Raw genomic sequence first — 19505 nt, 5'->3', positions numbered from 1 at the left:
ATTAATTAATGAAGTAAATAAAAAGTTAATAGTCACATTCTGCGAACACCCTTGATACTATAGCGGTAAATGCCTAAAGCTTGCGATAAATTTATGAACATAACTATAAGGTGATAAAATATCTCATAGCTAAACCATAAACTATACCATACAGAGACTAAAATTTTGACAATCTACTCTCTTCGTGTGGATCTCAAATTTTTGGTTTAATGATAATGACTTTTAGTACTTTAGAGAAGCTTTTTACGCGCTCTCCTAAATACTTTTCAGAGCACGCCACTTATTTTAATGTAGAAAAAATTATAAAAAATTTTATTACATTTCTCAAGGCTATTTTCAACTGAAAATATCAAAACACGGAGAAATTATAGTTGATGGCTTAGAAAAATAATAGCAAATCGAATGTTATTAAATTTATCAGCGAAAGTGGACCATTGAATAGACGCTTGCGTGATGTTAATAGTACATTAAGATACGAGTGGCTTAAATGAGCGATTTTGAGACGACGTAAAGTTAGCGCACGAGCGAAGCGAGTGCGCTAACATGCCGTGAATGATCGCTCATTTAAGCCACGAGTATCTTACACTATTTTGTAGCACCAGTATCCTAAATTCGTCTTCAGTTTTATTTAAATTTAAATATAAAAATTAATTAAGGAAAAGCAAAAATAGTATATCATGCATAGCAGGACCGCAAGCATTCCAAATATATAAAACTTAGAATGCTAAAATAAATAATGCTTAAGTGCGCAAACTTGCCCTACATGACTCTATTTACCTAATTTCATTACATTATCCCGCATAAAACTGTTAATAGACAACCGAAAATTATACCCGTGTATACGTTGTTTATTTCACGATGACGTCATTTGGGTTTTGCCCATTTTGAATCATGTCACAGGTCACAGTTTGTTTATCTTCACTGAGTTAGTTTCACAATGTTATTATTATCGACGCATGATCAGGTTATCGGGGTGATTTTGATAGCTGGAATGACTTATAAAAATAACTCCCGGCAATTCAGTAGCTCTTTTGAATTGCTCTAGTAAACAGCTCCGGCATTGAGGTAACTATTCCTCATAATTTTCCGTGCATTTGTGTATTAGCTTGATGTGTTTATTTAGACGTTTAACTGAAATTTTTAAAACAGTTTTTAGAATAAAAAAATGAGCGAATACCAATATTTGACTTCGGAAATCCAAGTGCCGAAAGAATGGCCGGTGAACATTGCACGACAATTATTTGAACATCTTGTTAAAAATGCAACGATACGTCATCGAAAAGGTCAGCAAGTAGTCGTTACCATAGAAAACGTATCGGCAGTAGTTACCAAATTTGAAAACAAGCCGGGATATATTTTAGAAAAAATAGAAGAAATGTAAGTGTCCTTTTTTTTTGTTTACTTATCAGATTTTACATTCTATTTTTCGTAACAATTAAACTTTATTTTTAGAAAAGATGAAAGTACTTACAAAATAGATCTTATTTTTCCGGCGAAAGTTGTGATTCTGCCGCTCAAACCTGGCGGGATGATTTATTTTTTATCTTTCAGACAATGTTTGCCGATTATTTTAAACTCTGATCACTTTATTTCGTACATGCTTGTGTTGAATCCTAAATTACACCAAGTTATCACGGTCGAACCAAACATGGAAAAGTAAGTATTTTATCTATACAAATTCCCTTACTTTTATTTATTTATTTATTTATTTATTGCAGTCCCAACAACCTAATATCTCATAGCTAAACCATAAACTATACCATACAGAGACTAAAATTTTGACAATCTACTCTCTTCGTGTGGATCTCAAATTTTTGGTTTAATGATAATGACTTTTAGTACTTTAGAGAAGCTTTTTACGCGCTCTCCTAAATACTTTTCAGAGCACGCCACTTATTTTAATGTAGAAAAAATTATAAAAAATTTTATTACATTTCTCAAGGCTATTTTCAACTGAAAATATCAAAACACGGAGAAATTATAGTTGATGGCTTAGAAAAATAATAGCAAATCGAATGTTATTAAATTTATCAGCGAAAGTGGACCATTGAATAGACGCTTGCGTGATGTTAATAGTACATTAAGATACGAGTGGCTTAAATGAGCGATTTTGAGACGACGTAAAGTTAGCGCACGAGCGAAGCGAGTGCGCTAACATGCCGTGAATGATCGCTCATTTAAGCCACGAGTATCTTACACTATTTTGTAGTACCAGTATCCTAAATTCGTCTTCAGTTTTATTTAAATTTAAATATAAAAATTAATTAAGGAAAAGCAAAAATAGTATATCATGCATAGCAGGACCGCAAGCATTCCAAATATATAAAACTTAGAATGCTAAAATAAATAATGCTTAAGTGCGCAAACTTGCCCTACATGACTCTATTTACCTAATTTCATTACATTATCCCGCATAAAACTGTTAATAGACAACCGAAAATTATACCCGTGTATACGTTGTTTATTTCACGATGACGTCATTTGGGTTTTGCCCATTTTGAATCATGTCACAGGTCACAGTTTGTTTATCTTCACTGAGTTAGTTTCACAATGTTATTATTATCGACGCATGATCAGGTTATCGGGGTGATTTTGATAGCTGGAATGACTTATAAAAATAACTCCCGGCAATTCAGTAGCTCTTTTGAATTGCTCTAGTAAACAGCTCCGGCATTGAGGTAACTATTCCTCATAATTTTCCGTGCATTTGTGTATTAGCTTGATGTGTTTATTTAGACGTTTAACTGAAATTTTTAAAACAGTTTTTAGAATAAAAAAATGAGCGAATACCAATATTTGACTTCGGAAATCCAAGTGCCGAAAGAATGGCCGGTGAACATTGCACGACAATTATTTGAACATCTTGTTAAAAATGCAACGATACGTCATCGAAAAGGTCAGCAAGTAGTCGTTACCATAGAAAACGTATCGGCAGTAGTTACCAAATTTGAAAACAAGCCGGGATATATTTTAGAAAAAATAGAAGAAATGTAAGTGTCCTTTTTTTTTTGTTTACTTATCAGATTTTACATTCTATTTTTCGTAACAATTAAACTTTATTTTTAGAAAAGATGAAAGTACTTACAAAATAGATCTTATTTTTCCGGCGAAAGTTGTGATTCTGCCGCTCAAACCTGGCGGGATGATTTATTTTTTATCTTTCAGACAATGTTTGCCGATTATTTTAAACTCTGATCACTTTATTTCGTACATGCTTGTGTTGAATCCTAAATTACACCAAGTTATCACGGTCGAACCAAACATGGAAAAGTAAGTATTTTATCTATACAAATTCCCTTACTTTTATTTATTTATTTATTGCAGTCCCAACAACCTAATATCTCATAGCTAAACCATAAACTATACCATACAGAGACTAAAATTTTGACAATCTACTCTCTTCGTGTGGATCTCAAATTTTTGGTTTAATGATAATGACTTTTAGTACTTTAGAGAAGCTTTTTACGCGCTCTCCTAAATACTTTTCAGAGCACGCAACTTATTTGAATGTAGAAAAAATTATAAAATTTTTTATTACATTTCTCAAGGCTATTTTCAACTGAAAATATCAAAACACGGAGAAATTATAGTTGATGGCTTAGAAAAATAATAGCAAATCGAATGTTATTAAATTTATCAGCGAAAGTGGACCATTGAATAGACGCTTGCGTGATGTTAATAGTACATTAAGATACGAGTGGCTTAAATGAGCGATTTTGAGACGACGTAAAGTTAGCGCACGAGCGAAGCGAGTGCGCTAACATGCCGTGAATGATCGCTCATTTAAGCCACGAGTATCTTACACTATTTTGTAGTACCAGTATCCTAAATTCGTCTTCAGTTTTATTTAAATTTAAATATAAAAATTAATTAAGGAAAAGCAAAAATTGTATATCATGCATAGCAGGACCGCAAGCATTCCAAATATATAAAATTTAGAATGCTAAAATAAACAATGCTTAAGTGCGCAAACTTGCCCTACATGACTCTATTTACCTAATTTCATTACATTATCCCGCATAAAACTGTTAATAGACAACCGAAAATTATACCCGTGTATACGTTGTTTATTTCACGATGACGTCATTTGGGTTTTGCCCATTTTGAATCATGTCACAGGTCACAGTTTGTTTATCTTCACTGAGTTAGTTTCACAATGTTATTATTATCGACGCATGATCAGGTTATCGGGGTGATTTTGATAGCTGGAATGACTTATAAAAATAACTCCCGGCAATTCAGTAGCTCTTTTGAATTGCTCTAGTAAACAGCTCCGGCATTGAGGTAACTATTCCTCATAATTTTCCGTGCATTTGTGTATTAGCTTGATGTGTTTATTTAGACGTTTAACTGAAATTTTTAAAACAGTTTTTAGAATAAAAAAATGAGCGAATACCAATATTTGACTTCGGAAATCCAAGTGCCGAAAGAATGGCCGGTGAACATTGCACGACAATTATTTGAACATCTTGTTAAAAATGCAACGATACGTCATCGAAAAGGTCAGCAAGTAGTCGTTACCATAGAAAACGTATCGGCAGTAGTTACCAAATTTGAAAACAAGCCGGGATATATTTTAGAAAAAATAGAAGAAATGTAAGTGTCCTTTTTTTTTTGTTTACTTATCAGATTTTACATTCTATTTTTCGTAACAATTAAACTTTATTTTTAGAAAAGATGAAAGTACTTACAAAATAGATCTTATTTTTCCGGCGAAAGTTGTGATTCTGCCGCTCAAACCTGGCGGGATGATTTATTTTTTATCTTTCAGACAATGTTTGCCGATTATTTTAAACTCTGATCACTTTATTTCGTACATGCTTGTGTTGAATCCTAAATTACACCAAGTTATCATGGTCGAACCAAACATGGAAAAGTAAGTATTTTATCTATACAAATTCCCTTACTTTTATTTATTTATTTATTTATTTATTGCAGTCCCAACAACCTAATGGCAAATAACAGGGTCACTTTATAGTGTAATGATACAAAATTATAGTAAAGAGTTTACAATAAAAATGTTAATTATAACTAGCAACATTGCAGTCACTATGTGACTGCCGTGACTTGTGAACTATAAATAAATAAAATTTTGCTTCATTAAGGAAGTACTTTCGCTCCAGTTGAGTCATAACAACTGTAGTAGTAAATTTTAAATAAATTAAAATACAAAACCCATAAAAATTCCTAAAATTAAAAAATAAATAGTATATGAGGCATTAATCGTTGAAATTTTGAAAATTAAAAAAAAAATAGTTAAATACAAAAATTAATTTGACTGTTGTAAATCAGCTGTTAGTAACCTATCCGTGATTTGACAACGCTTTTTTTCGGTTGTTTACATTTTTATTTGCACAATATAACCTTAACCGTGTTTAACTTTTTGCAGTCAGTGTAAATAAATAAATTAATTAAAAATGTTTTGTCACAAAACCATAACATTCTAATGTCTCATGGCAGGAATGCTAGTATTTTTTAATTATTGTTTTATTTTTCAATTATGAATTATGAAAATTTGCTAACAATAAATTAACTAATAAGTATGCATGAAAAACATAAGCGCGTTAAAGTTTAGTTTGAATTTATTGAATGATCTGAAGCTCGCGCGCTTCGCAACGTTGCCAAATCTTTTGACTCCATTTTATAGTAAGTAACTTGAGAATTCTTTGTGATTTTTAAATATTAATTTCTCAATAAATATCTCGGTAACTGATATATTTTATTGCAAAAAAAGAAACCTGAATATTTCGAAAATCTGATTTTTAGTTTTTTTTACTTCATCTAATCCATGACTGATAGTATAATTCGAGAAATACTGCAAACGTCTGATTTTTTCGTAAGACTCTGAACAAATACTAACATTTAAAAATTTTATTTTTTCAAAAATTTGTCCGGTAAAGTATAATTTAAATTTAAATTTAATTTAAAGTACTTCCTTAATGAAGCAAAATTTTATTTATTTATAGTTCACAAGTCACGGCAGTCACATAGTGACTGCAATGTTGCTAGTTATAATTAACATTTTTATTGTAAACTCTTTACTATAATTTTGTATCATTACACTATAAAGTGACCCTGTTATTTGCCATTAGGTTGTTGGGACTGCAATAAATAAATAAATAAATAAATAAATAAAAGTAAGGGAATTTGTATAGATAAAATACTTACTTTTCCATGTTTGGTTCGACCGTGATAACTTGGTGTAATTTAGGATTCAACACAAGCATGTACGAAATAAAGTGATCAGAGTTTAAAATAATCGGCAAACATTGTCTGAAAGATAAAAAATAAATCATCCCGCCAGGTTTGAGCGGCAGAATCACAACTTTCGCCGGAAAAATAAGATCTATTTTGTAAGTACTTTCATCTTTTCTAAAAATAAAGTTTAATTGTTACGAAAAATAGAATGTAAAATCTGATAAGTAAACAAAAAAAAAAGGACACTTACATTTCTTCTATTTTTTCTAAAATATATCCCGGCTTGTTTTCAAATTTGGTAACTACTGCCGATACGTTTTCTATGGTAACGACTACTTGCTGACCTTTTCGATGACGTATCGTTGCATTTTTAACAAGATGTTCAAATAATTGTCGTGCAATGTTCACCGGCCATTCTTTCGGCACTTGGATTTCCGAAGTCAAATATTGGTATTCGCTCATTTTTTTATTCTAAAAACTGTTTTAAAAATTTCAGTTAAACGTCTAAATAAACACATCAAGCTAATACACAAATGCACGGAAAATTATGAGGAATAGTTACCTCAATGCCGGAGCTGTTTACTAGAGCAATTCAAAAGAGCTACTGAATTGCCGGGAGTTATTTTTATAAGTCATTCCAGCTATCAAAATCACCCCGATAACCTGATCATGCGTCGATAATAATAACATTGTGAAACTAACTCAGTGAAGATAAACAAACTGTGACCTGTGACATGATTCAAAATGGGCAAAACCCAAATGACGTCATCGTGAAATAAACAACGTATACACGGGTATAATTTTCGGTTGTCTATTAACAGTTTTATGCGGGATAATGTAATGAAATTAGGTAAATAGAGTCATGTAGGGCAAGTTTGCGCACTTAAGCATTGTTTATTTTAGCATTCTTAATTTTATATATTTGGAATGCTTGCGGTCCTGCTATGCATGATATACAATTTTTGCTTTTCCTTAATTAATTTTTATATTTAAATTTAAATAAAACTGAAGACGAATTTAGGATACTGGTACTACAAAATAGTGTAAGATACTCGTGGCTTAAATGAGCGATCATTCACGGCATGTTAGCGCACTCGCTTCGCTCGTGCGCTAACTTTACGTCGTCTCAAAATCGCTCATTTAAGCCACTCGTATCTTAATGTACTATTAACATCACGCAAGCGTCTATTCAATGGTCCACTTTCGCTGATAAATTTAATAACATTCGATTTGCTATTATTTTTCTAAGCCATCAACTATAATTTCTCCGTGTTTTGATATTTTCAGTTGAAAATAGCCTTGAGAAATGTAATAAAAAATTTTATAATTTTTTCTACATTCAAATAAGTTGCGTGCTCTGAAAAGTATTTAGGAGAGCGCGTAAAAAGCTTCTCTAAAGTACTAAAAGTCATTATCATTAAACCAAAAATTTGAGATCCACACGAAGAGAGTAGATTGTCAAAATTTTAGTCTCTGTATGGTATAGTTTATGGTTTAGCTATGAGATATTAGGTTGTTGGGACTGCAATAAATAAATAAATAAAAGTAAGGGAATTTGTATAGATAAAATACTTACTTTTCCATGTTTGGTTCGACCGTGATAACTTGGTGTAATTTAGGATTCAACACAAGCATGTACGAAATAAAGTGATCAGAGTTTAAAATAATCGGCAAACATTGTCTGAAAGATAAAAAATAAATCATCCCGCCAGGTTTGAGCGGCAGAATCACAACTTTCGCCGGAAAAATAAGATCTATTTTGTAAGTACTTTCATCTTTTCTAAAAATAAAGTTTAATTGTTACGAAAAATAGAATGTAAAATCTGATAAGTAAACAAAAAAAAAAGGACACTTACATTTCTTCTATTTTTTCTAAAATATATCCCGGCTTGTTTTCAAATTTGGTAACTACTGCCGATACGTTTTCTATGGTAACGACTACTTGCTGACCTTTTCGATGACGTATCGTTGCATTTTTAACAAGATGTTCAAATAATTGTCGTGCAATGTTCACCGGCCATTCTTTCGGCACTTGGATTTCCGAAGTCAAATATTGGTATTCGCTCATTTTTTTATTCTAAAAACTGTTTTAAAAATTTCAGTTAAACGTCTAAATAAACACATCAAGCTAATACACAAATGCACGGAAAATTATGAGGAATAGTTACCTCAATGCCGGAGCTGTTTACTAGAGCAATTCAAAAGAGCTACTGAATTGCCGGGAGTTATTTTTATAAGTCATTCCAGCTATCAAAATCACCCCGATAACCTGATCATGCGTCGATAATAATAACATTGTGAAACTAACTCAGTGAAGATAAACAAACTGTGACCTGTGACATGATTCAAAATGGGCAAAACCCAAATGACGTCATCGTGAAATAAACAACGTATACACGGGTATAATTTTCGGTTGTCTATTAACAGTTTTATGCGGGATAATGTAATGAAATTAGGTAAATAGAGTCATGTAGGGCAAGTTTGCGCACTTAAGCATTATTTATTTTAGCATTCTAAGTTTTATATATTTGGAATGCTTGCGGTCCTGCTATGCATGATATACTATTTTTGCTTTTCCTTAATTAATTTTTATATTTAAATTTAAATAAAACTGAAGACGAATTTAGGATACTGGTACTACAAAATAGTGTAAGATACTCGTGGCTTAAATGAGCGATCATTCACGGCATGTTAGCGCACTCGCTTCGCTCGTGCGCTAACTTTACGTCGTCTCAAAATCGCTCATTTAAGCCACTCGTATCTTAATGTACTATTAACATCACGCAAGCGTCTATTCAATGGTCCACTTTCGCTGATAAATTTAATAACATTCGATTTGCTATTATTTTTCTAAGCCATCAACTATAATTTCTCCGTGTTTCGATATTTTCAGTTGAAAATAGCCTTGAGAAATGTAATAAAAAATTTTATAATTTTTTCTACATTAAAATAAGTGGCGTGCTCTGAAAAGTATTTAGGAGAGCGCGTAAAAAGCTTCTCTAAAGTACTAAAAGTCATTATCATTAAACCAAAAATTTGAGATCCACACGAAGAGAGTAGATTGTCAAAATTTTAGTCTCTGTATGGTATAGTTTATGGTTTAGCTATGAGATATTAGGTTGTTGGGACTGCAATAAATAAATAAATAAAAGTAAGGGAATTTGTATAGATAAAATACTTACTTTTCCATGTTTGGTTCGACCGTGATAACTTGGTGTAATTTAGGATTCAACACAAGCATGTACGAAATAAAGTGATCAGAGTTTAAAATAATCGGCAAACATTGTCTGAAAGATAAAAAATAAATCATCCCGCCAGGTTTGAGCGGCAGAATCACAACTTTCGCCGGAAAAATAAGATCTATTTTGTAAGTACTTTCATCTTTTCTAAAAATAAAGTTTAATTGTTACGAAAAATAGAATGTAAAATCTGATAAGTAAACAAAAAAAAAAGGACACTTACATTTCTTCTATTTTTTCTAAAATATATCCCGGCTTGTTTTCAAATTTGGTAACTACTGCCGATACGTTTTCTATGGTAACGACTACTTGCTGACCTTTTCGATGACGTATCGTTGCATTTTTAACAAGATGTTCAAATAATTGTCGTGCAATGTTCACCGGCCATTCTTTCGGCACTTGGATTTCCGAAGTCAAATATTGGTATTCGCTCATTTTTTTATTCTAAAAACTGTTTTAAAAATTTCAGTTAAACGTCTAAATAAACACATCAAGCTAATACACAAATGCACGGAAAATTATGAGGAATAGTTACCTCAATGCCGGAGCTGTTTACTAGAGCAATTCAAAAGAGCTACTGAATTGCCGGGAGTTATTTTTATAAGTCATTCCAGCTATCAAAATCACCCCGATAACCTGATCATGCGTCGATAATAATAACATTGTGAAACTAACTCAGTGAAGATAAACAAACTGTGACCTGTGACATGATTCAAAATGGGCAAAACCCAAATGACGTCATCGTGAAATAAACAACGTATACACGGGTATAATTTTCGGTTGTCTATTAACAGTTTTATGCGGGATAATGTAATGAAATTAGGTAAATAGAGTCATGTAGGGCAAGTTTGCGCACTTAAGCATTGTTTATTTTAGCATTCTAAGTTTTATATATTTGGAATGCTTGCGGTCCTGCTATGCATGATATACTATTTTTGCTTTTCCTTAATTAATTTTTATATTTAAATTTAAATAAAACTGAAGACGAATTTAGGATACTGGTGCTACAAAATAGTGTAAGATACTCGTGGCTTAAATGAGCGATCATTCACGGCATGTTAGCGCACGAGCGAAGCGAGTGCGCTAACTTTACGTCGTCTCAAAATCGCTCATTTAAGCCACTCGTATCTTAATGTACTATTAACATCACGCAAGCGTCTATTCAATGGTCCACTTTCGCTGATAAATTTAATAACATTCGATTTGCTATTATTTTTCTAAGCCATCAACTATAATTTCTCCGTGTTTTGATATTTTCAGTTGAAAATAGCCTTGAGAAATGTAATAAATTTTTTTATAATTTTTTCTACATTAAAATAAGTGGCGTGCTCTGAAAAGTATTTAGGAGAGCGCGTAAAAAGCTTCTCTAAAGTACTAAAAGTCATTATCATTAAACCAAAAATTTGAGATCCACACGAAGAGAGTAGATTGTCAAAATTTTAGTCTCTGTATGGTATAGTTTATGGTTTAGCTATGAGATATTTTATCACCTTATAGTTATGTTCATAAATTTATCGCAAGCTTTAGGCATTTACCGCTATAGTATCAAGGGTGTTCGCAGAATGTGACTATTAACTTTTTATTTACTTCATTAATTAATGAGGCTTACCTTTATATCCTATGATTCACACCAAAAAAGTACTGGTATAATACGAGCTAGCTTTAAGTGTGGATCCATTGGTGCTTTTAAAATAAAATTAAAAGACAAGTGCAATATTAGTTTTGGGTTGACTATAAGTGAGCGAAAATGAGACTCAGCCAAAAATATCTTAATGAAATGGAACTCACTCTATAAAATACACTGCTGTAATAAGATATCATCATGCAATCTTTCAACGTGGTTCTTTTGTTATTTATATGCTGGAGCAGAATAACGTTGTTGCCTACTTGTAAGTGAATTAGGTACATAATGTAATACCTTCTATTTACGTTGAAGAAAAATGTTTGACTGTTGTTATGCTATATTGAAAATAAACATCGACTGATAGTCATGGGGAAATCTGATGACCGGGTGAACCCGTAAATTGGCTTCATTCCAATTTTCCACCAACAAACCTTTAATTTGCCTACACATATCACAAACTTCCCCCTTTCTATTCATAAATCAAGGGGTTGCGCATACTAACCTGCTAAGCACAGTTACCTCACGTGACTCTAAGCGATAATGAAGCCATTGAGTGCGATGCTTACGTTCTGAAATGCATCGCAAGGGAACGGTTTGATTAAGGTAATTGATTAATAATGGGCACGGCGGTGGATATATAAGTTCCAACACCGTGAAATGGAAATTAGTTCGAAAAGTTCTATCCTCAAGTTATCAACAATAGTTGAACTTAGTTAAGTTCGATAGAAAACAACACTTCGAAAAATGGCAACAAACTCCGCTGTAGATATCAATGCCAGTGATTTTCTAAGCTTTATGAACAGACCTGATTCACTTATCAGGATCATTAAGGAATATTACGCAATAGTCCCTCAGCATGCTTCGTCATGACGAAGAGGGAAACAGTGCGTCAGCTCAGAATGAGAATGAGTGTAGAAAGGAACTAGGTATGTATCTTACGCGCTATCTTAACTGTCGCATCAAGCTCAGGAATGATGGGACGGTCCTTGACGCAAGTTTCGTCGATGGTTATGATTTCGAGCGGAAGTACATTTGTATTAAAAGTTTGGAAGAAGATGACTGTGACAAATTTTGGCAAGCGGTGTCAAATTACAAAGTCCAAATTATAGTGTTGATCAGTCGATTAAGTGATAAGAAGTGTTACCAATACTGGTCCTCAAAGGAGGGTTGTGTGAAAGTTAGTGATAAGTTTAGAATTAAGACCCTAAAAATTAGTATCAAGCCACATTATAATTTAACTTTGTTAAGTCTGACCGACAAGTTTGGCTGGGTGCAAAAAATATCGCATTATCAATACACCGCTTGGCCGGAGGATAACTTTTCTCACAAGCCGGATGCATTCATAGATTTTTATTGCAATATCAAAGACATGTGCCTTCAGTTAGAGAGACAAACGGCTGATAAGAAAATCGCTCCTATAATTGTTCAATGCCTCGACGGGATTGGTAGCTCTGCGCTGTTTTGCGTATTTGATATATGTGCTGCGCAATTTGACAAAACTGGGACCCTGTCACTGCCCAGTGTTCTTAAAAAAATTCGCCAGCAAAAATACGGATTTACGATCCATTTAGATAACTATGTCTTGTGTTACCAATTACTTGGCGTCTATGTTAAGAAGATAATGTGTCCACTGCCGTTATCGAATTTTTAAACAACTAAATTGTCATTTACTTACTACACCACTTGCACATAATTGAGTTAAGTATAGTTAAATAATAAATTTTCTATTTCGATTTTGAAATCCACTTTTAGATTTTTCATTGTCAATTTCTCGAAATATTTTAATGCGTACGTTGTTGTTCAACGCTAAAATTCCAGTTTATAAATAATATTATTCTCATGCGTCTATAATTAAATTGATACTTATTAAAACCTCCAAAATTTGTCTACCCAAAGTGGTTTTTAATGTACGCGAGCAACGTTATGCTGGTGTTATGAGTTTCAAGCAGTACTCGTTCATTTATGAAGTGCTACATTACTTTTTAAGTGTGCAAAAAAATGTTGATAAGCCATCCTTTATCGGGTAACTGAATGGTAGTTGCCAAAGTTATTTTTCGTGTCAGCCGAAAATTCCTTTTCTACTCTCCTCTTTAACACTTGTCGATAAATGACAAATTCAGCATGTGGCTTTCAATCACACTTACTTATTACCTTATTAATGTTTCACATGGTTCTAAAAGTGGTTCAATGTTTAAGATATCCTGGCGCTTCCGTACATGCATACGTCAAGATGTGAATTCTAGAACTCATCTGATGAAAGTTGACCTGAATGAATACTTGTCAGCGAATTCTGTTGCGCCATATATAACAACAAGATCATGTTTTTTTTTATTGCCTAAACTGCCATAACCCTATAATTCAGTTTAATTAGCCTTGACATCTCGGACTATTGAAAGCTTGCAAATTAGGGCATCTTTGATGTTAAATACAGTAAAATTTACGATACTAAACCGGAAGCTCTTGAAGACGGAAAAAGTATTTATCTTCATTTGAGTTAATAAATTACATTGGTAATGTTACTAACGCACCAGACAGTATGTCGCCGTTGAATGCGTAAGTAGTCTAGTTAAGACGTTGATATATGTGTCACCGAGTGTGTAAGATGTTTTGATATGTAATTAAACTTCACATGTTTTTCACCGACTACCTGGTACGGTCTGAAATAAAAAATATATCAATGTGATTTGTTTTATTTCGGTGTGTGTATTACAAATAAATGTTCGTACTGTGTGATAGAAATTTTATTTGAAGAGAAACTGAATTTCCGTATCCTAAAATCAATATATAGGTTGCTATTTTGAACCTCTGCTCATAAATCGCCTATTTTCCTTCTAACTTGACGCACATTTGATAAGCTACTTATGTAAAATAATTATTACAATTTGAATAATAAGGACTGTAACTAAGCCACACAGTAGGCTATTTCAGTCTGATGACATGGAAAAACCACAAACTGATAAACGTAAATTCCATCCAATAGCTGACTATCAAAGCACAATATTAAAGTTTGAAACGTTATCTGTGTCTAAGGACAAGTCTTGTTAAGTTCACTTCATAAGAGATTTATTAAAAACTATTTTCTGTTATTAAATCTATTAATGTGTTGCCAGTAAATATATTGTGACTAAAGTTTATTTCTATTGTGGTCAAAAGACATTGACAGTTAACGAAATACCGCGATAATTGATGATAAGAGAAATTATATAAAGGAAATCAACTGGACTTGTTGCTGAGTCTATTCAGTCTTCTCTGTGCATCGAAGCTAAAAGTTTTTCTTTACAATGGCTCCACGCCTCTTTGAGATGCACCACAGCTGCCATTTTTTTGAGCAAATAGCCGAATCAGGACCAAGATACGTCGAAAGGACTTTTCGAGAGCACGAGTCCTGGGTTTCGATACGTATAAAGGCTTGTAAAAATGCTTACCGTAAGATGGACGGTGTGGCTTAATGTATATAGAATAAGCGAAAGGAAATTTAGTATAGACCGGATAGCTCAAATGGTAGAGTAGCCGACATGTCTTCGGAAGGTTTTGGGTTTGAATCCCAGTCCGAGCTATCTAATAATTTTTTTTCGCATATTCTATAAACTCACATTAAGATGATCCTCTCCACATTCCTTTCTCAATCCTTTCCTACCAATATCTTGAATGTGGAACGCTTCACGTAATAATTACCGTAACTCCCATTCTTTCCTGCTTCACAGCATTATTTATATTTGTTTATTGGTATCGAACATTGTTGACATATTTTATGATTACAACGTTGACAAGAGGTAATTATGATTAGAATTGACTTTATCCGTGATCCGGACCCGGCAGATCCAAATAGTGACAGAAAGTTACAACCACATGATCTAAGTGCTGTTAAAAAGACACTTTTGAGACGCTTCTGCATTATACAAATCAAGGTTCATCATAACGGCCAGTTTCGCTTGTAGAAAATAATTTTTCGAACATATTACGGAGATATTTTATATTTTTTATGAAAAATCACTCGGAACTTGCGTTCTTTAAAGTCTTGTATTTGACTTGGCAACACCGTTTGCGCAGTTACCCAAAGCATAAGTAACCGCGGTTTTTTAAATGCTAAGAGATCTTAGTCATTTTTGTTAGACAGTAAACATAAATAAATTTGAAGGTTAAGGAACTCTTTTTGTGTTGTCGAGTGTATACCGGTAATTCAGAGCGCTATGTTTTTTATTACTCAATTAAATGTTAATAATTATTTAATGAGTAAATTTATCGGAAATTGCCTCTAAAATGTTATTAATTGATTTAAAAATTAATTGTAAGATAATAAAAGTATTCATACGTATTATTTTTTTATCGACATTCTTTACAGTAGGCGAGTACTTGAATCTCCTTACGCTATTCAAAGCAAAACTTATATTTTTCCCCTATTTAGAATTCTAAAAGCTGTAAACTATACACTTTATGTGTGCTTTACTCAATATCCATTGATAGATAAGAATTTATAAGCACCAATACAAGCGTCGTGATAAAACCAGTTCAACCTATCAATTATTGTTATGACTTTCATTAGCGGAGAACTGACCACTGTTTTCCTGTTTTTGAAACGCTTATCGGATTGGTGAATTTCAATACCTATACCATTGTTGTTATGAGCCACAAATAAAACTTGGGTATTTACCAATTTTGCTGATAGTAAGTTTAAAATCGATTGCGGTTTAAATAATAACAATATTTCCTAGCAAATTTAAAACATTTTTTTCCGCGAGCTATATTAACGTTTGATTAATCACCCTTATAAATAGATAATTTAATTTGATCTTCACCTGTTGCCATACAGAAGAGATCTGTTCAACATTTTGATTCTAAACTTAGAAAGCTGTATACTATACACTTCGTGTGTACCTTACTCAATAACTATACCTCAGAAGTAAACAACATGTTCACAATGTAAATTCACCTTTATCAGGACTACATAATAAAGGTCAGGGCCGTATCATAGGAGTCAACGACCTTACCTACGTAACGAATACACAAAAACTGGAGCTAAATACTCAGCGTGCCCTCTATATTGAACTTTTTATGACGCCATAGAGAACACGGACTTACCGTGACATTAATTCCGTCGTGACGTCATCGACTCTACAGCTGAATATTTTTTAAGTCTAAAAATTTCAAGATCGCGACCATTACTGTTCAAAGCTAAGTTTTTATTTAATAATATGTATAGAAAATGGTAAGATTTAATCATTTGTTGTCTTTATACTATTGATCCTACCACTCGCGCGAAGTTTTTGCGTCAAATAGTTAAAACGTTTACAGAAAATAATTGATTTCCTTTCCAAGTACTAATGTAACTTAAAAAGAAATGGTATTACTCATATTACGCTTTAACATTATAAGCAAGTATTACTAATATTATACGAAAGTCAAACGCACTTCCCTACTTTGGCGCCTTTATTGCAGTGGGATTTAAATGCACCACATGCTTTTAGCTTACTAAATTGAATATCTCTAGAGATTTACTATATTCAGAATATGGTAATGCACATTATAGTCCTGACTGGCCTTATACTTGTAATTATGTATAGAGCCACGATAATATTCCGTATTTTTAAATTCTTAATTATGTCGATGTGGCAACTTTTATAAATAAACTATGGTTCTGCTCCAACAGACCAGCAGTATTTCATTTAGCTTATTAACGTTAGATCCGTCTAGATTAAAAATGGCTTACTTACATACTACCTATAGGGTTATGTGTGTCGCCTGAACGTTTCTTGAATTGGCCAAAATTTACCATATCGTTTCAGGGTTAACGTTTAATATTGCTGTTGTTATTATTTAATGTTTAATGAGTTAAATATTATTATATTTTTTAAATTGTTCAATCTCTTAAAATGAATCTCATTCAATTTATTTATAATTTCCGATAACCTTATTATTGGATGTGTTCTAACAACTTATAACTTTTTCAATGAGAAATCTTTCTTAAAAATACTTATAATTTAAGCGATAAATTACAAACTGTGCAAGAAACTAACCTCGTGCGTAGTATCGCCAGTATGTATTTTCTCTTCTGTCTCCCTCACTCTATCTGTAATATTTCTGGTAAGGACTTTTCGTTCGTGACTTTCCCGAACTTTCCCGTCTGGATTCGCAACCACTTGCGAAGACACCAAGACTTTTGCATCGTTTGGTACCACTGCATTCTCGGGCCCATCCAGTGCTAAAAAACAATTGATTATATTGAAGCTTATACGGTAAAAAATTAAAGAATAATGGCACTATTTACTTGTTTTTTTGTGTTATATTTTATAGTAAATCTTTTATTATTACTAATAGTAAATTTTTATTGAATATTGGGCAAGCGTTGTTGATGTTTAAACAATAACGTAACTACGACTTTTCCTGATATTTTAATATATACCAATGGTGCTACAACCTTTTAGCTCTAAGCCTCAGATTTCTGTATCTGTTCCGTAATCATTTCTAATAGGCATGTAGGTGTAAACCTTCAGTGCCTGATACACACCGTCGTTTTTGTGTGTGTGAAACTGTACATATAACGCACGTTTGAAATCATCGTTATTGCTCTAAAGTCTAAGATATGCTTTTATTCCATTTCTTTTGGCCCTTAAGGGTACTAAGGTGTGCACCCCTTAGTTATTTTTTAAGTTTTTTTCAATTACTTGTAATTTTTAAGCAATAAACAATTAAAAAAAGTAGTAAAATAATTACCATCGTAAACTCCTCCCGTTACTTTATGATTTTCAGCCGGTTCTCGATTTTGCTGGTCTTCAGGTACCCTATGCTGTAATTACATATGCATTATGAAGCCACTTCTAACAAAAGGGGAAAAGAAGTTCACAACTCACTGGAACTATTACATTTTACAAATTCTTTAGTTAAATTCTTTATTATCTTGAGACATTAAATATGAAATTGTGATCAATCAATTTTCGTCGTAAGAAAATGATTTAAATAATTGGCGCAAATTTAACAATAAATAAATGAAAATGGATTGTTTTTGTTGGTTTCGTTTGTTTTTTGGAAAAAGGAAACATATTATATTACTATTTTTCTTTATCTATGTAATATTTAATTGTGTTTATTTTTTTGCACTGTTGAGTTCTATAATTGCGGATTGTTTTTGATGGCACGGCACAAAAATACGAATACAATTTAATTTAACTAACCTCAGTTTGTTGAAAGTTGGTGGTATGTGTATCCTCGTTGACAGAAGTAGAAATCTTTGGTCCAGAGTCACGGAGGATGCGGCCATCTTCCAACACCAATTCCCTCTTTACTCTCGTAGCGATTTGACGTGTTGTGGTCACTTCGCTCGTCTTGCGTGTCACCCATTCCTCTGTAGTATACAAATATAAATGTTAGAAGCCTGGAGGTCATAGAAACGGCATATTTTCATCAATTTCATTCGTTCGTTTTTCTCATTGGCAAGAGTATTTTTATAAATAACACATTGCCAGAGGGCTCGCTAGTGGTCGCAAGTGCAACTTACAAATCGTAACATTAATCATTGATTTTAAGAGATTAACCAGGCTGGGGTAAGCGTATCCGAGGTACGTACATCTAAGGGTAAAAGCTGAACATTGTTTAGCTTGATTATGATTGGACGCCATTAACCAATAATGAATTTATAGCATTATTACAACTTTAATGATTAATTTTAACTTATAATTGTAGAACCTCGTAAAAAAAGGTTTTTTTTTTAATTGTCTTTATAAATATATACTTGCCTTCTTTGGTTGTAGCTATCGTTTCTCCTGGCTCTGCCTGTAATGATAAAAATAAGTACTTATTAATTGAAACAACACAAAATTCACTTATAATCCTTATGTACACGACATAACCTAAACTACTTAGATTGTTATAAATTATTACGTGTAAAGTATAGTTCCACACACTTCATAGGAATCAATTATTAATTATGTCAGAAATTTCCGAGAAACATTTTGATTTCATACAAGTGGTATATGATATATGGCCTCAGTTTTAGTTGTTGGGTTTATTTTAATATTTTATAATTTATAAAATATGTTCTCAAAAACTACTGCCATCTCTTACCAAGTTTCCGAAACTATATTCGTCGGAATTCGCTGGCGCCGTCGTGTAACGTAATAATACACGCGGCCGCCGCTTGATGGCGCCATGCTCACTCAACGAGAAAACTGTCACCATTAAAATACATACAACTACACTTCAGCTTACGTTATTTACAGACAACACTTTTAACACATCAACCTAAATCTATTTTCATAGATAAGCTGATCTTAAATACACCAATTTTATACAATATTAAATTTATTATGCTTAATTATTTTATTGTATAACTAAAGACAATTAAAGTAATAACAAACAATTACGTATACCGTGTGTTCAAATCGTTTGCTAATAATTGACTGAACACAAAAGGCTTTGCTGTAATGCAATTAATGGATCGTGTGGATTAA

At 32.6% G+C, this 19505-nt stretch overlaps 1 protein-coding gene and 5 long non-coding RNA genes across 15 annotated transcripts in view; 3 read left to right on the top strand and 3 right to left on the bottom strand.

The window, feature by feature from the left end:
• LOC125048939 (serine/arginine repetitive matrix protein 1-like) overlaps positions 1-19505 on the bottom strand; it is a 112736-nt gene that overhangs the window by 69693 nt on the left and 23538 nt on the right. Inside the window, exons 2-6 of one of the 3 annotated variants that reach the window (XM_047647915.1) lie at positions 19120-19324; positions 18792-18828; positions 18231-18400; positions 17773-17845; positions 17076-17260 (exon numbers count right to left, since the gene is read on the bottom strand). In XM_047647915.1, the coding sequence (XP_047503871.1) occupies positions 17076-17260; positions 17773-17845; positions 18231-18400; positions 18792-18828; positions 19120-19233 (579 nt within the window). In that variant the 5' untranslated portion in view covers positions 19234-19324. Of the gene's footprint in view, positions 1-17075; positions 17261-17772; positions 17846-18230; positions 18401-18791; positions 18829-19119; positions 19420-19505 lie in introns of those variants that run through there. The other 2 variants (XM_047647914.1, XM_047647916.1) reach the window with 2 other exon arrangements.
• Positions 761-8686, top strand: LOC125048941. 5 transcript variants are annotated; one of them, XR_007116904.1, is made up of 5 exons: positions 761-1065; positions 1150-1377; positions 6695-6992; positions 7911-7959; positions 8301-8686. It is a non-coding gene; the product is annotated as an uncharacterized LOC125048941 (long non-coding RNA). The 5 variants fall into 5 exon arrangements; XR_007116903.1 differs by lacking the exons at positions 761-1065; positions 1150-1377 and adding exons at positions 4245-4284; positions 4369-4596; XR_007116906.1 differs by lacking the exon at positions 1150-1377 and having other exon boundaries at positions 1025-1065.
• On the bottom strand, positions 2359-10258 carry LOC125048942. 4 transcript variants are annotated; one of them, XR_007116909.1, is made up of 5 exons: positions 9973-10258; positions 9661-9888; positions 4053-4350; positions 3086-3134; positions 2359-2744 (listed from the first exon to the last, which is right to left on the bottom strand). It is a non-coding gene; the product is annotated as an uncharacterized LOC125048942 (long non-coding RNA). The 4 variants fall into 4 exon arrangements; XR_007116908.1 differs by lacking the exons at positions 9661-9888; positions 9973-10258 and adding exons at positions 6449-6676; positions 6761-6799; XR_007116911.1 differs by lacking the exon at positions 9661-9888 and having other exon boundaries at positions 9973-10016.
• LOC125048944 lies at positions 2615-3144 on the top strand. Its single transcript, XR_007116913.1, has 3 exons — positions 2615-2678; positions 2763-2990; positions 3067-3144. It is a non-coding gene; the product is annotated as an uncharacterized LOC125048944 (long non-coding RNA).
• LOC125048943 lies at positions 7901-8430 on the bottom strand. Its single transcript, XR_007116912.1, has 3 exons — positions 8367-8430; positions 8055-8282; positions 7901-7978 (listed from the first exon to the last, which is right to left on the bottom strand). It is a non-coding gene; the product is annotated as an uncharacterized LOC125048943 (long non-coding RNA).
• Positions 17195-18060, top strand: LOC125048945. Its single transcript, XR_007116914.1, has 2 exons — positions 17195-17294; positions 17809-18060. It is a non-coding gene; the product is annotated as an uncharacterized LOC125048945 (long non-coding RNA).

Source organism: Pieris napi, chromosome 4 (genome assembly GCF_905475465.1).
Source record: "Pieris napi chromosome 4, ilPieNapi1.2, whole genome shotgun sequence".
NCBI classification, from domain to species: Eukaryota; Metazoa; Arthropoda; class Insecta; order Lepidoptera; family Pieridae; genus Pieris; species Pieris napi.
The sequence above is the reverse complement of the archived record's forward strand: the minus strand, read 5'-3'. Positions and strand labels throughout refer to the sequence as shown.